The sequence below is a fragment of the Metschnikowia bicuspidata genome (assembly GCF_001664035.1).
Source record: "Metschnikowia bicuspidata var. bicuspidata NRRL YB-4993 chromosome Unknown METBIscaffold_2, whole genome shotgun sequence".
Lineage (NCBI taxonomy): Eukaryota > Fungi > Ascomycota > Pichiomycetes > Serinales > Metschnikowiaceae > Metschnikowia > Metschnikowia bicuspidata.
Window position 1 is genome coordinate 36,246 of NW_017387732.1, and position 15,735 is coordinate 51,980.

General features: G+C 48.3%; 6 protein-coding genes across 6 annotated transcripts; 2 read left to right on the forward strand and 4 right to left on the reverse strand.

The window, feature by feature from the left end:
- Positions 1-426: 426 nt before the first annotated feature.
- CGT1 (mRNA guanylyltransferase) lies at positions 427-2,243 on the forward strand. Its single transcript, XM_018854427.1, has one exon. It carries the CDS (start codon positions 559-561, stop codon positions 1,903-1,905), a length of 1,347 nt encoding a protein of 448 aa, XP_018712282.1. The 5' UTR covers positions 427-558; the 3' UTR covers positions 1,906-2,243.
- Positions 2,244-3,560: 1,317 nt separating this feature from the next.
- METBIDRAFT_10716 (uncharacterized protein) lies at positions 3,561-4,595 on the forward strand (the record flags this gene model as incomplete). The annotated part of the gene is made up of 1 exon (XM_018853832.1): positions 3,561-4,595. One exon carries the CDS (start codon positions 3,561-3,563, stop codon positions 4,593-4,595), a length of 1,035 nt encoding a protein of 344 aa, XP_018712283.1.
- Positions 4,596-4,948: 353 nt separating this feature from the next.
- Positions 4,949-5,341, reverse strand: METBIDRAFT_10717 (tubulin-binding prefolding complex subunit; the record flags this gene model as incomplete). Its single annotated transcript, XM_018853833.1, has 1 exon — positions 4,949-5,341. The coding sequence occupies one exon, from the start codon at positions 5,339-5,341 to the stop codon at positions 4,949-4,951; it is 393 nt and encodes a 130-aa protein (XP_018712284.1).
- A 424-nt stretch (positions 5,342-5,765) lies between these two features.
- Positions 5,766-7,007, reverse strand: METBIDRAFT_10718 (uncharacterized protein; the record flags this gene model as incomplete). The annotated part of the gene is made up of 1 exon (XM_018853834.1): positions 5,766-7,007. One exon carries the CDS (start codon positions 7,005-7,007, stop codon positions 5,766-5,768), a length of 1,242 nt encoding a protein of 413 aa, XP_018712285.1.
- A 1,628-nt stretch (positions 7,008-8,635) lies between these two features.
- On the reverse strand, positions 8,636-9,865 carry METBIDRAFT_40452 (uncharacterized protein; the record flags this gene model as incomplete). The annotated part of the gene is made up of 1 exon (XM_018857275.1): positions 8,636-9,865. One exon carries the CDS (start codon positions 9,863-9,865, stop codon positions 8,636-8,638), a length of 1,230 nt encoding a protein of 409 aa, XP_018712286.1.
- Positions 9,866-14,496: 4,631 nt separating this feature from the next.
- CUP9 (transcription factor CUP9) lies at positions 14,497-15,150 on the reverse strand (the record flags this gene model as incomplete). Its single annotated transcript, XM_018853835.1, has 1 exon — positions 14,497-15,150. One exon carries the CDS (start codon positions 15,148-15,150, stop codon positions 14,497-14,499), a length of 654 nt encoding a protein of 217 aa, XP_018712287.1.
- Positions 15,151-15,735: the final 585 nt, after the last annotated feature.

Here is a 15,735-nt window from a genome sequence, read left to right on the forward strand (position 1 = left end):
GAATGGAAGCAGTGGTGTTTTGGCAGCAGCTAAGGCGGGGATTGACTGTGATTACAACTCGAAATTTCCGAAGGTGTTGTATGCGTGCCAAAAATGTCACATACTTGGCACCGACAGAGATCCCAAGTATGGGGAACCTGAGGGTGATAAATTCATGTCCGAGCTCAGCAGACCTATTCGCGGCGATCATTATGGAATCGAGGACATGGAGGACCACTTGGATTACGTGCCTTTGAAGCTGACTAGACAACCCCAGGGCAGGTCAGGGATCACCTTGGGAGATCTCCTCGAATAGATGTTTTTTCGCGTGCATATACCGCCTTTCCATGTAGCGGAATTTCGAACTCAACGCGAACGGAAACGTAGGAAAAAACAACTTGTATTAAAGAACATAACCGTGACTTCAAAAGGCTTCACAAAACTTGAATTCATCTTTAAGCACTGCGTGCCTTATTTTTGTTTCTTCAACGGCTCTAGCATATATTTTGTGGGCTAGCGGACCTGACGTTCACATTCTCTCGCACTCACCGATAGCCCATTACCTTGTTCAACTGTAAAATGTTGAAGTTGGGAAACCGTGATATGCCGGTGATTCCGGGCACCAAAATCGAAGGAGAAGAGCTACAAGAATTGAGGCTCATGTTGGCAGATTTGCTTCGAAGAAAAAGTACTCAATTCCCGGGATCTCAGCCGGTTTCCTTTGAAAGAAATCACATTGAAGTTCTTAAAAGGCGAGAATACTTTGTGTGTGAAAAGTCCGATGGTTTGAGATGTTTGCTTTTTCTTATCAACGATCCTGTTCGTGGCGAGGGTGTGTTTCTAATAACTCGAGAGAACGAATACTACTTCATTCCAAATATCCATTTCCCGCTTTTGGCGGACGAAGAGAAAGGACGCACATATCATCATGGCACTGTTCTTGATGGTGAGTTGGTGATGGAGACGAAAAACGTCCTGGAGCCATTTCTCCGATACTGCATTTTTGATGCGCTTGTCATACACGAAAAAGACATCACCAACCGACCGCTACCCAAGAGACTCGGCTACATCACAGAGAATGTGATGAAACCGTTTGACAGCTTCAAGAAAAGAAACCCTGAAATTGTAAACTCGCCTGAATTCCCGTTCAAAGTCAGTTTCAAAATGATGAAGCTGTCCTACAGAGCTGACGTAGTCTTGTCTATGCAAGACCACTTGTTCCACGAAACCGATGGCCTCATTTTCACATGCGCTGAGACCCCATACGTGTTTGGAACTGATGCTACATTGCTAAAGTGGAAGCCGGCGCACGAAAACACTGTTGATTTCAAGATGGAGTTGATTTTCAAGATGTACCAGGATCCAGACATGGATTCACGCGACCCAGATTCAACGTACCCAGATTATGACAGCGTTCCAGAAGAAATCAACTTACATGTTTGGAAAGGTGGGCGAGATTACGAACACTTTGCCCAGCTTGACCTTCCCGAGGATGACTGGGAACAGTTAAAGGCCATAGAAGAACCCCTTCAGGGGCGCATAGTTGAATGCCGCAAGAAATTGAGCAAACCACCGTTCTGGGAGATGCTTCGGTTTAGAGATGACAAATCGAACGGAAACCATTTCTCGGTGGTGGAGAAGATTATTCATAGTATTGAAGATGGTGTGACTGAAAAGGAGCTCGTGGAGGCTTGCCCAGTAATAGAAAAAGCCTGCAAACAAAGAGAGGCCGAGCGAATGCACAAGACCAGGGGCCCACAGATCCCAGAGCCCCTGAAAAGAACCAGCGAACACCCAATAGAGAACAAGCCTCGTCAAAGACAAGAAGACATTGAACAACCACACCCAAAGAGACGGAAAGTCTCAGAAGAAGAGATGCTTCAAGAAATGATGCCAGATTATGAAGAAGAAAGCGAACTGGAGTAGATGGCAGCCAGTATTAGATATTCCGCCAAGATACTGCTTTGGAAAATGAAGCGAAACTTGACTCCATACCTTCTCTGTAATGAGCTAGGTTTGTTCGCAGGCTTTATTGACGGTGTGAATGATTATATATGCATTTAAGACATTTGCAAAGTATGCAATAAGTGTTGAGAAGGAAGTCTGGAGCTAGTTCATAGAATGGTACATCTTTCAGCAATCCTCAAAGACCTTTGAGGGCATCCAAGTGATATTTTGAAATCTTCATACGAATCACCTGATTTTGTCTGTGCAACGAAAGATTGTGATGAAAGCCCGCGCGACTTACTATATGTAGCCAGCCCTAGTCGCAGACAAATATGACTGACTTCTCCGCTCTGGTGTGTCGACCTGTTTCCCAATCTTTTTCCCTTTATGCTTTTTAATTCAAAACTAACTTGAATATTGATCTCAAGACATTTCTGGGGCCCTAGTCTTTGGCTGCCGGCTTAGGTACTGAGTCAACTTCATTCTAAATATTTAGCAATTATTGTGGGAGTATACGTGACTCTGGGTCCACTTGGAAACACATGAAATACATAAAAATTAACAATTTTTTTCCAGAAAAATAGCTTTGCTCATCGGTGATACCTCCCAGTGATTAAAAAAAAAAAGGATCCCATCTCCGGACCCAGATATTTGAGCATGGTGCACCTTTATCAACACCCGTTTGACTTTTGTATAGCTTGCTCTGGGGTTTGAGATGTACGCAGATAGGAAATGTATATTTAGTGCTTGATTTTGGAAACTCTGAGTACATTGGGTAGTCACTCAATATTAGGAGAGACTACCAATTCGAACGTGACAACGTGTTCATCTTCACAGAGATCCGGATAGAACGCGTTTGACTCAATACACTTAACATATGTGGTCATCGTCCAGAGCCTGAAAATCATCAAAAACAGTGGACTGTATTATGTATGCTCACAGATGAAATATAGGAGAATCCAGTCACAGGACTGAGTATTCCCGGTATCTAAGGGACTTGTCCTCGGAAAACTAGTACTAGTATTGATAAGCATTACAGGGTTTGACAGGATCTGGATTTTTTTCGACAGTGTCAAACTATATCGTAGCAAGAACTATCATCTTAGCTATTATTAGAGCAGTATTCTTTCTGCTGTGTTTATCCACGCATTTTCATTTCAAATCAGCTGTAGTTCCCGCAAATTTCAAATTGTCACATTACAATATAACGTCATCTTCAGGATTTCTGCACGGTTTTCAAGAGGTCACGAATTACACAGGAAATACCCTTATGGGCAAGCAAAAAAAAATGTGCGGAAGAACTAAAAGTTGTTATGTTAGGGACTTCACGGGACATAGGCGGACACTAGGGACCTTACATGTTAAGTGTTCCCATGCCAGCGCCATTTCTGAACGTTACAAAATGCTTCCTGCTCACGTAGGTATCTATTCAATTTTGAATAAATGCGCAGTTATTTTTGAAGAATCTATTGTTTTCAGGTCACGCAAATGGCCCCGTCTAAATTGTGGGCCATAAAACCAGGGCCAAAGTTCGTTTTGAATGATGAATAAAAGCTTGAAATCAGATCTATTTTTCTTACTTGAACTATCATCGGTAAGCTGAGCGCCACTATCTCATTTAATATACATACACCATGAAACTAAACACCTGCGTGACGACTGTGGTCTTTTATTTGTTGAGTCTGGTATTTGCAGTGTATATTCGAAGTAACACAACGAAAACAGAGCCAAATTTACTTTTTGATAATCTCAACATAGCTGAGAGGGCCTATCTCTCGATTGTGAACTGCATGGATGTTGATTTAGGGCACTATGTACTTAATGAAGGTGATCTTTACGTCACGAACACCAATGGTGTGTCGGTGAGAATGATAGGGCAAGACTTCCAAAACCATGGAATTATCTCATTCAACTCTTTCCTGTCCCAAGGGGATCATTCCACTTACCACATCGCGCCTAAAGCATATTTCTCCAATAGTGGTGAAATGTTCTTTGGTATTTCCAGTGCCCCTGATGACATATCTCCATTTATTGTAACGTCAGAGGCGGGATGGAGAAATCAGGGCATGATGGTTTTTCGAAAAGAAGTTGTGTCCACGGCCTCGTTGATTTTGGGCGCATCTGGAGAACGCCCCTCAACCATAGTAAATGACGGATCTATTTGCTTGTACAATACCTTTTGGCAAACATCAACAAGTATTTTGGGTGATGGCTGTATAAAAGTAGACCATGGCTCAATATTGGACTTGAATTTTGCAGGTGGTCACTCTGTTGCAAAAAATCAAACCTTCCTTTTAGAATCCCCCGGCTCGGTGTTCAGAATCACTGGGGTGGATGAAGATCTACCATCCGTACCGGTCATCAAAGTAGGAGGGCTAGGAGATGGAAATGCAATTGATTTTGATTTTTCCCTCAATGCCACGAGGAGTTTTGTATACTCCTTAGAAAAGGTCTCTATTATGGGGCTCTCAGAAAGCCCATTGATCAAAATTGAAATCGGTCCAGGATACGTGTTGGAATCATTGGTCCTTAGTACCGGCCCTATAGGCAGCAGATTATCCTACGAGCTTCCTGTTCCACATGGCCATGTTCATGTATGCAGATGTCAATCGGAGTTCCCTGATATCCCCGAAACGCCCATTGTTCCACTGTCTTCGTGCATGGCTTAGTCACAGAGCAGCACACCTAACGGGAGCTTCCCAAATCATTTCTTGTTCTGAAGTACGGCTACGCAAACCTATGACACAGAGAGACTCATGTCTGACTGTCATATTTGTTAGCTTTACTTTACTTTATGATCAAGAGTGCGTGGAAACCTATATTGGTACTCACAGTCAATGAAGCGTTCCCAACCTGGATGCTGTGATCCAGGCACCCTGTTAAGTATCGCCGTGCAGCAGCTATTTGGTGATATTTGAATGAAACATGTCTTGAATTTGAGCTCTTATTGTAGTATTCCAGTTCCTATGTATCTCAGCCATGGTATCCGCTTGAATGTCCCCTTCTTCATCAAGACAGAAGTCTAATCCCGCTCGAGATTGATGCTTTTCCCAAACTTGCCGTATAAGTGTGCCTTTAACATCGACAACTGAGAGTCGATATCGTCAATGCGGTCCGAAATTAGAGAGATCTTGGAATCCAAAAGCTCGTTTTCCTTCTCGATCATCTCCACAGCTTTCGTGACGCTGACGAAAACAAAAGCATCTGCAATCTTGTACTGTATTTTTTCTTCGTCGTCCAAAAGTTCGATCTCCATGGCTAGATCATCGATATATTCCTTCTCATTTTTGTATGTGTCGAGCTGGTCGGCCAACGTGTCTTTTTTGTTGATTAGAGACGAAAACTCGTTTATTTTCTGCTGGTCCTCCCACAAAACCTCTGTGGTATTTGCTTGACCCTGAGGAAGAAGTTCCATTGTGTGAAGAGTGCAATATCTGGTGGATTGGCTGGTCTTGGGAGGGACACGAGATCATTTTCATGGAGACAGGTCACGTGCGCAGCGTTGGGCACAACACCTGAAGAGGAATATTGGCTTTTCCACTGCCCTTACAGTGTGATAATTGTTCATTGTTTGAATTTTCCGGGAAACAAGGAAAGGGTTTCTTGCGTCAGTAGAACGTACCACATTTGAGTATATGGATGAAGAAAAGTGCTCACCATTGGGAATAAACCATGCTTTGACGCAGCCGCCTAATTAGACGGGACATACGGGACTATGGACGATGACGACAAGAAAAATGAGTTCTACTTGAGGCAGATACGATTGAGAATTAAACGATTGCCATGTGTGGTGGAGGAGTATTAGGCGTTTTATTATTTGAAACCGAGGCGCCAGGCTTTCAAAACCACGGCAACTTGGTGTTGTTCTCCCAAATCATGCTGCCCAGCTTCAACTTCTCATCGTCGGCTTCGTTATTGTAGAGAATGGCGCTTCTGGAAGAATTCTCGAGCCCATGAGTGCAGTTGAATTTGTTGATCAAAGACGTCTTGACCGCCGGAGATATCTCGGACTCCCACATCACGATCTTGTGGAAGTTGGACATTTGTGGCGTGCTGTGCTCAGCCTCCAAGTAAGCCTTCAATTGCTCAATGAGTGCCAAGGCCACCTTATCGGGGTCTGAGGCGTCGTCGCCGACAAAGCTTTTGACAAGAGTCACGTAGTTTTCAAAACGGTTCTCGTTTTCGTTGAAGCCGTACTCGTACTGCCACACAAGAAACCCCCGCAACCTGCCCGTTTGGGGACATACGGACTTGATGCCGAAATACATCGGCTCTGTGGCCTTGAACTTGGAGGCGAGCGTGTCCAAGGACTCTTTGTGGAAGTCGATGCCTGGCGCATTGTCTCCAAATAAGGTGAGCCCCAAGTACTTTGCTCGAATGTGGAACCAGTCGACATAGTCGGCTGTGGGGTTGACCGAGATCCGAACGAGCCCGTCCTCCTGGACTTGGCGTCTCATATCACGGTCAAAATGCTGGTTGTAGCGCTCAAACAAATCGCCAAACTCATTGTATTTGACTAGCTCATATCCAGGCTGCAACACGTGTTTCAGCCCTGTGTACGAGAGCGGGAGATTGAGCAAATCCACATGGAAAGACTTGAAGCCGTTCCGCACGTAGAACTCGCCCACTTCGGAGTATAGGAAAGTAAAGCCGGAGGGGCCGAGATACGCGTCAGTCTTTGCCGTTTCGACCAACTTGTCGATCATGATGGTGGCCAAACCACGGCCCCTGTGTTCCTCGTATGTATACACTCCTCCTATACAGCCGCTCAACACGTCTTTTCGCTGGACGTTCCCGCAGGCGTCTTTTTCGTACCTCCAGGATTGTCTGATTAAGAGCTCACACGAGCAGAGAATATCTGCATTTGGCCGTTTGGCCCGCAAGGCGAACACAACGAGCCTGTTGGGGTCGGAACACGTGATTTTCGACAAGCCCAACACGTGTTCTCGGGTCACGTAGGCTTGCACCGAAAGAAGGTTTTTCCATGCCGCCGCGTTCCGCTCACGAGTGTAGTCACGTGTTTTCTTATCGTGGACCTGCTCCAAGACAAAATCGTGGGGGTTTTCTTTGGATTTCGTCATATACTGATGTGGATGTGGGAGGCTGGCGGGGCGGGCAGTTGCTGGCGAGCTGGGTTTCTGTGAGAAATTCCAGAAAATCGAAAAAAACGATCTTGTGACTGGATAAGTCCAAGGACCAGGAGGTGGGATTAGTATCCAATTAAGTACCTGTTATTGGGAATGATCAAATCTAGATGGGCATCTAAGCGCTCCCCGCCCGGGTGCAGGATTCACACGAGCGAAAGGCTCTGACACAATTGAGAACAAGAGCGGCCGATGCGTGTTTCTTTTTTCGCTTTCTCTTCTTTCGCTTTTTTCTCTTTTTGGGGCTGTGATTGGAGCAGGAGAGGAGATAAGGGTGCAGGCACGGTACCATTGATCAAGGCATTGGATTATATTGGTTCTTGGGATCGCCCGCGGACCCGTATGTCCGAAAGAGGCAATAGCCGCGACAAGCCGCTAACACTAGTATACACGACCAAATCAGCAGACGGTTCCTCTAACAGCAGGTGTCACCCGTGCGCAGGCGCAAGGTGGCTTATTCCGACACTGATTTATGGCAACTGGGGAGATATACTTTGATTGGATAGACGGCAAGCCGTACGGTTTCTGGTGCATTGAAGATTGGTACATAGTAGTTTGGTACATTGTAGTTCGGAACTTTATAGTTTGGTGCTGTGAGATTGATACATTGTAGTTTGGTACATTGTAGTTTGGTACATTGTAGTTTGGTACATTGTAGTTTGGTACATTGTAGTTTGGCCGTTTATAGTGTGATGCCATGGGTTTGGAAAATTGGTCTGGTGAAATGAGATGCGTTGTGCTTGATGCGTTTAGCTTCCGGCGCACTCAGACGAATTGTGCTGTGGATGCAAGCTGCTGGGCTGAGTATTTGGAGCCCTATTTTCTCTGAATATTGCGGTTGAAAAGCCGGGTCCATGCCCTAGCTAGACCTTCACATTGATGCCCAAGACGAGCTTGGTGCTTCTTTCCGCGTTGTGGTGTGTTCTTTGCATCAATGATCCCTATGTATTAACATGCCAAAGGCATGTGGCCATATATAGCACGCACCAGGGCACAGGCGACCGCCCATTGGTGCCAGGCGTGTGGAGCCCCAGCAGCTTCTCCCCACCCAGCAGCTCTTCCCCAGACAGCCGGTGTTTGCCAAGCATGACGGCAGCGCCGCAAGACCATTTCTTCCCCATGGTGCATTCTACACGGGGTCAGCCCGACAGTCCTTTGGGGCCACGGGCCAGGCGCCAGAGACTTGCGCCGCCCACGTGAACGAGGCACAGCCACCGAATCCGGCGCGGCGAGCAGAAGCCGAGTGTAGAGCCACATTGACAGAAGCCGAGTATAAAGCCACGGTGTCAAAAGTCGAGCGAAAGCCAGGTGGCAGAAGCCAAGCAGAAAGCCACAATGCCAATAGTCGAGCAAAGCCAGGTGGCAGAAGCCAAGCATAAGGCCACGCTGATAAAGCCGAGCATAGAGCCACGCTGGCATTGCCACGGCAGGGTCGCTGCCGGGACTGCCGATGCCCGTCATGGCACCGAAACAGCCTGGCGTCCAGAACAAAGCACGGCAACACCATCTGCACGGGCGAGTGGCGAGAGGACACAGCCCGCGACACGCAGAGCGGCCGCCGCCCGTCAGGCGTGGTTCTTGGCCCGCGCGACCTCGTCGTGCCAGCTGGGCACGTGCGCCTTGTGCATGCGGAGCACGATGTCCTCGGGCGCCCAGCCCTTGCGCTCGTAGTCGTCGATCTCGCGGGCCACCGCGAGCAACTGCTGGTAGTAGTCCGCGTGCCGGGCGACCATGGCGTCCGAGAACAGCGGGACGCGGCTGTGGAGAAAGCACTCGCCGGCCGTGTCCGGGAACACGTGGAGAACCAAGCACACCGCCAGCAACAAGGCGTCGATGTGGCCGCCCCAGCGCTGCGCCAACTCCGGGAGGTTGGCCGGGTCGCGCGACAACCTCTTGGCCTTGGCCCGGAGATGGTACCGGGCCGGGTCGCGCGCAATGTCGGCGCACAAGGCGAAGGCCCAGCGGCAGTCGAAAAGCGGCCCGTGCGGGTACGGCACCAAGCGGGCGTACTTGTACTGGGCAAGGTGGTCGAGGGCCTTGCACACCAACGCGAACCTGGACGTGCCGGAGGGGCTGCGTGCGTGCACGTACGCCGCGAGGTCCGGCGGCGGGGCCGGGAACGCGGCGAAGCGGCGCGCCAACGCGTCGTCCACGTCCATGTGCGGGAGCCCTAGCCGGTAGAGGAGGCCCTTGATGTGCGCCCAGTGCGAGAAGCTCTTGAGCGCCGCGAGCACGTCCGGCAGCTCGAGCGCCGCGGCGCCAAAGTACCGCGCCACGTACTCGCGCATGCACGCGCCCTCGAGCCGCGAGCCCACGTGGTGGTCCGTGTGGAGGAAGTTCAACTTGGCGCAGTAGAGCACGTTGTAGCCCTGCGCCAAGTGGGTGTCCGTGACACGCTCCGCAAAGCGCACGGCGGCCTGCGCCTGGCCCGGCGCCACCGCGGGCCGCTGCACGTCGAAGTGCACCACCGACGAGTTTTCCTCCTCGTACCAGTGGTTCTCCTCGAGCGCCCGCGCCACGCCTATGATCATGAGGCAGAGGTCCGGGTGGGTGTCGAAGATGTCCGCCCGGATGGCCGCGAGGATGCCGTGCGCCAGCACCACGGATACATGGTCCTGCGGCCGCTCCGGGCAGACCGTCAAATGCTTGTCTTCCTCGCGCACACGTTGGAAGTTCTTGTTCACAAAGCGGTACTTGCGCCCGCGCTTGGAGATCTCGGCCGTGGAGAGCCCGGCCACCTGGCCGAGAATGCGCTCGGCGATGGCCACGAGCGCGTCGGATGTGGACGTGGGCATCTGGGCGCGTGGCGGCGGGGGTAGGGTGGGGTGTTGGGGGCGGGTGTGGGGCGTTTGCCGATGTTCTAAGAAGAACACTAGGGCAGGGCCTGCGAGCGCTGGGCATCTTCTGAGGCCGGCGCACTGCACACAGCGCGCGCGGCTGTTCTGCGCGGCCCTGGTCTTGCAGTAGCAGAATACTCAATTCAAGGATGTGCGGAACCTGGGATCATTCGAGTGCTATTTTCGAAATCCTGGGGTAAAGAGAAGGAAGAAAACTCTGCCTGGACGGAAGTTTTATCCCTTGCCACGTGAGGGGTACATGGCGGCTACCACGTGACATGGTCGTGCGGGCGCGGGCTGCTGGGATCAGAGGTTCAGTGTTTTGCAAAAGGGCACGGGTGTGGAAGGGCACTGGTGTAGAAGGGCACTGGTGTGAAAGGGCACAGGTGTGAAAGGGTACGGGTGTTTAGTGGGGCCGTGGTATTTGTGTGGTTTGGTGTGGCTGTAGTGGCAGGACGTGTGCAGCGCAGTCACTGTATTGGAGGACCTTCGCAGTCGAGCGTTCGTATCTTGTGCAGAGTGTCACTATATCGTGGAGTGGAGTACACTATCTTCACCGTCGAGTATTATCTTCATCGTCGAGTACGATTATCTTCACAGTCAAGTACAATTATTTTCATCGTCGAGTAATATTATCTTCAACTTCGAATACTATTATCATCCCCATCGAGTACTATTATCATCACCGTCGAGTAATAATATCTTCACCGGCTGGTATTATTATCTTCGCAGTCGGGGCCATTATTTGCGGAATGCAGGGTCCGTATTTTGTGCAGTCAACTACTATTATCCTCACAGTCGCTTACCATCTTCAGTCAAACACCAATATCTTCACGGTCGGGTTTTATCTCGTGCAGGAATTATCGACACCACACACAATTAAGCACTGGCATGTTGGCGAATAGAACTGCGTTTCGTGGAAGAGTGTTACGGACTTCACGGGTCATACGGGTTATGTAATACTATTTGATCACTGGTTTTCTTGAAGCTCTACCGGAATTCTCTTCCACCTTCATATACTGAATTCAGAGTTCACGTGAATGGAACCCCTAGAACTCGAGACAATATCCTATGTGTTGTCTAGAATGATATCTGACGGAACTCACAGTAATGAGAGTGCATATAGTCATATATGCGCTTACAGGAACAAGACACAGAGTACTGATGTATTGGCTAGTAGAGTATTGATAATTGCCCTCGGAGCCCTAGTAGTTTTCTGGTCAGGGCTGATTTAGTGGCAGGATTTGGCAACGCTGTGCCAATATATTGTGTATTGAAGTACTACCTTCGCAGTCAAGTATTACCTTCACATTTGAGTACTATTATCTTCGCAGTCAAGTAATAGTATCTTGTGGAATACAGTGCCAATGTGTAGTGTAGTATTTATATCTTCACGGTCGAGTACCAGTATGTTATGCAATGTAGTACTAATGTCACAGTCAAGCACCAATATCTTCACCGTCGAGTACTATCTTCAGGGTCGAGTACCATCTTCACCAATCTCCACGGTCGAGCTTTGGTATCTCTTGTAAAAAATATCGACATCGCACACAATTAACCACATGGAAATGGGGAATTGTGAGAGCTGCCACGTGAACGACACCGATGTATGATAAATACCTCTGGTGCGTCAAGAGCTTCTGTTGCGGCTCATTTTCATGCAGTGCTAATTTCGGAAGACGTGAAGAATTTGCAGCAAATCCATCGCCGTTTGCATGTTAATTGTTTTCTTCCCCAAAGCGCTTCATGTCTTGTCGAAAAGTGGTATGTAAAGTCTTCACCAGAAGAATAAATTTGTATGCTCCAAAAAACTTTGATGTGTTTTTCAAGCTTCATTTTTTCATGGGATGAGCACCAAAACCATTGAGATAAAGGACGCGATCCCGTGGCACGGTTTGCCCTTGTCGTGACACTGAGTAAGGATCCCGACAGAAATAGAACGGCAAGAGGTTTTTTAGTAGTTTGAGAGAATATTTCTTATGCAAGTACATGGACAAACTATATGACAGGAAGGGTGGGATTATATAGTTGAGGACTGTCATTGGTGAACAAGACAGCAAAAATCTCAGTGGTGTTCGACGCAACAGAGCAGTCATCTTGGGTAACTTCCCATTATCGCAAGTACTCGAATACCAATCAAGTACCTCCACTTAGTCCAACACAGTACTAGTATCTCGTGCAGTATGGTACAAATCCCTCGTGAGATACAGTACTGCTGTTTTGTGTTTAGTAGAGTACTTATATCTCGTACAACCCAGTCCTAGTATTGGTAGAATATCTTATGTGATAGAGGACTAATATACAAGGAGCTTGGAGTTTCAAGGGCCGGACCGATACAGAGTTTACCTCGAGATCTTGTGACTGGAACATTCTGAATATCTGTGGGCGATATGAAATGCGGGTATATGTGGCTTGCACATCTTAAATTGGGCTATATTAGCTGTGTAACATGGGCTTTCAAGCTCTCAGGGCCCATCAGTTCTATGCATCCGTTAGCCCCAGAACTACTGGATGAATATAATGATAAGTGCTTTGGTCGTTAGGTCTGCCTACAAGTTTCGTGAATCAACTGTCACATAACTTCTTCAATTCTGCCCTCACTAACTGAGGGCCCATTCTGCAGATCCAGCCCAACGAACCAGTTGTTCTTCCAATCCACAAAGACCCAAAGAACTCAATGCGACTAAAATATCAATAAAGAAACACAGTCTGTGAACGGCTCTTCACAAATTGAGAACCAAATGAGGTACTACAAGCTCCGGCTACTCAAGGCCCGTCACAATGATAATCCCACAGCACTGGAAAAGCCGAGGTTCGATATGATTCTAGTTGACACAATCTACGGAGTGTTGGATACTGCCCTAAAAACACAACCATGCATACCGCAGAGCGAGCATCGAGCAAATGATGGATAGAGGGAACTAGAGCAACTGGCAGAACGAGTCGCATCAGAGTCAGCCAATCCACGCTTCCAGCCAACCAAAAGCGTCACACTCAATAAACAAGAAGAGCAATTGAATTTAGCATCGAGTATTACTTAGCCACAGCTGCCCTAATAGTCTCCACTACTCCAACAAGCTCCCTTGGCGAACAACAATTTTTTTTTGCTAAAGGACCATTTCCAGCTCACATCACGCTCCATCAATGATTTTCTAGCTGCTGCCTATGAGGGAAGGCCGTGGCGCGGAAGAGGAAAGGCGATTGTTTTGCGGTGAAATGTATCGCATGCGTGACAGTGCACTACGAACAAAAACATCAAGCATTCCTGCCGAGTTCTCTTTGGAGGTATGCATCCGAAAAGCGACCAGTTCCAAGCGTGACCAACAAAATAAAGAAATCAGCACAAGAAGATTCCCCTTGTTTGCTGGCTTTTCTCTTTGCCTTGACACTTATTACATTTCCAGCTTTCCTCGTATTCGTGAGCGTGCATGATTCGGCTAATCCTCGTATTATCATACGGCATAGAACGCCGCTTTCGCCGCACTTGCGGAGAATCATCTCCATAACCTGCTTGGATCAATATCCAGCCATAACCACATACCGTTTTGTCTTGGCAGTGCAGGCGCCTTGGCCCTCCTCTCCACATATCTTTGCCAATCCTCTTTTATGGGACTCCCAGCCATCCACACGGGGTACTTCGACCCTGCTCACGTGACGAGACGCTCGACCCGATCTGGGCGAGCACTGAGAATTAGCTCGCTTAACATCCAGTAATTGCGGCCGAGATTACATCTTGCGCAGCGAGGTAGTTATCCGTAGTAGATCGCACTTCTTTTTGGACCACGTGATAAGGTTATTGGAATGCATACCCAAATGCCCCTGAATTACGAGCCTTACTTCAGCCTATACCTGCCGTATATCACAGACTGTCCCCAAACCATTCTTTTAGTGCCAGGGGCCTTCGCAAACAAACACCGGTACTTGAAATCAGTAACAAATCGAGGCAGCGTAATCGCAAAGGATTGGAAGCGGGTTGAAACCGGCCTATCATCCTCGTTGTTATATTTGCCCCCCACTAGCCTGTCGCTTGAGCTGGTAACTCCCTTCCCCGGGCTTCTAATCCATGCGGTCCATCCATGGCCTTCCTAGAAGAAGGCGCTCCTGCATCAGTGGAAACAAGATATGCAAGCTACGTGACTATATGCAGCGTCGCGCAAAAGCCAATTTTCCTTTCGGGAAAAGCTGGTGGTTGTCCATCTGTCCGAGAATTGTATTGGCGCACTTTGTTGGGAATTGATTGGATCTCTGCCAAGGCCCAATTACTTAGGAAGGAAATCATGTGATTTTTGTGCTGCAGCAATTCTTTTCTTTTCAAATCACGGGTGTGATCTACACAGCCGTAGATCTATTTCAACTGCTCTACGAAGAAAAGTCTTGATTTCGCATCAGGGCTCAGGGACCCCAGGAAAAGATCCAAAGTACAAGTAGAATTGAACCGTCCCAATAATTTATTATAAAGTATGTTAGCTTATCGTTTGTAGAAAGGCGACACCAGCATGTAGACCAAGGACACCACGTAGCGTTGGCGCTCGCGAGGCACTAAGAATACAACACACTGCGGGCATCGCTGAAGCGGCAAATCACATGATTCAAGAAGATTGCGAGTCCCGCTTTTCACGCAACGACTTGATTTTTCTTCTCCTGGCATTGATGAACCAGTTGCTCAACTGCTGCTGGTTTAAGCCTGTGGCGATGATCAACTGCGCCTTCTCAAATGAATTGGGGTATGGATGATTCAAGTGTTCATTCAACCATTTGAGTAAAACGCTGGTAACTTCCTTGGGCAAGTTGTTGCGTGTCCTCATCTTGGACCCCGAAGCGGCCATGTGCTGTGACTTGGGCGACATCTCGCGAGACAGTGTCTGGATGTCCGCGTAATCCAGCGGACTCAGACCCACGGACATGGACATGCCGCGATGGCCAAGTTGGGCGGGTGATTGGTAAAGTGTGGGGCTCGGCAATTGATGAGGGACGTCGACGCCACCACGCCACGCATCCCGAGCATCACCATAGCCAGTTTTGCCTGCAAAACCGTAAGCGGGAATGGTGTAAGGGGCATTGTAGTACCGCGGTGCAACTTGCTCGGGAGTGGCAAGCTGGTACTGGGGGGCCGGATATGTATGAGGGACGACCGACATGCCCCCGTACATACTGTAGCCTTGCTGTGGGTAGTAAGGGTCCGTGATGTTAGGGCCCCGGAAAATGTCTGAAATAGGAGGCAAAGAAGTGGTGGTCTTGTTCATTTTGACTGCGGGCGAAATGGAGCTCATGCTGAAAACTAGAGGTCCGTGGATGTGTAAATGTGGTCAGGGTATAAATTAGCCAAACAAACGATATCGGGATACGCTTGTGTGTTCTAGGAGACGAGTGGCGAAATTGGTGAACGCCTGCTCTAAGATGTCTATGCCAAAAGAGAGCGAAGAGACTCTAATGTGGTTTGGAATGGGTGGTAGGTAAGAATCCTTGCTTATAATTGGAAGGAATATATAAGGCAGATTCAGAGTGGGTTGCACAATGAGAATAAATCGGAGTCAATTATTTATACGTCGCTAAAGTGTGGGGCTTCCAGCGGCTTTAATATGCTGTTCCGGATTCCGGCTTGTGGCACTGCCATACCAAGACTTCAAATACGAAAGTTCTTGGCTACGGAAGCTGTGCATCATTGCGGCAGGCCATTGGCGCACGTCGCGGGCTCGTAATCCTTTGACATCTTGATAAATCTCATCAGTTTTTTAAAGTACTTGATGTACACTGCTTTTTTGTCTGACAATTGAACTTTTCTTGACGCTCCGATGATTGCCATCCTACATTGTATTCTTGGGGGGGGG

What these genes read in the sequence shown, in the direction of transcription:
- CGT1 (XM_018854427.1), top strand. Translation starts at nt 559, where the DNA reads ATGTTGAAGTTGGGAAACCGTGATATGCCGGTGATTCCGGGCACCAAA.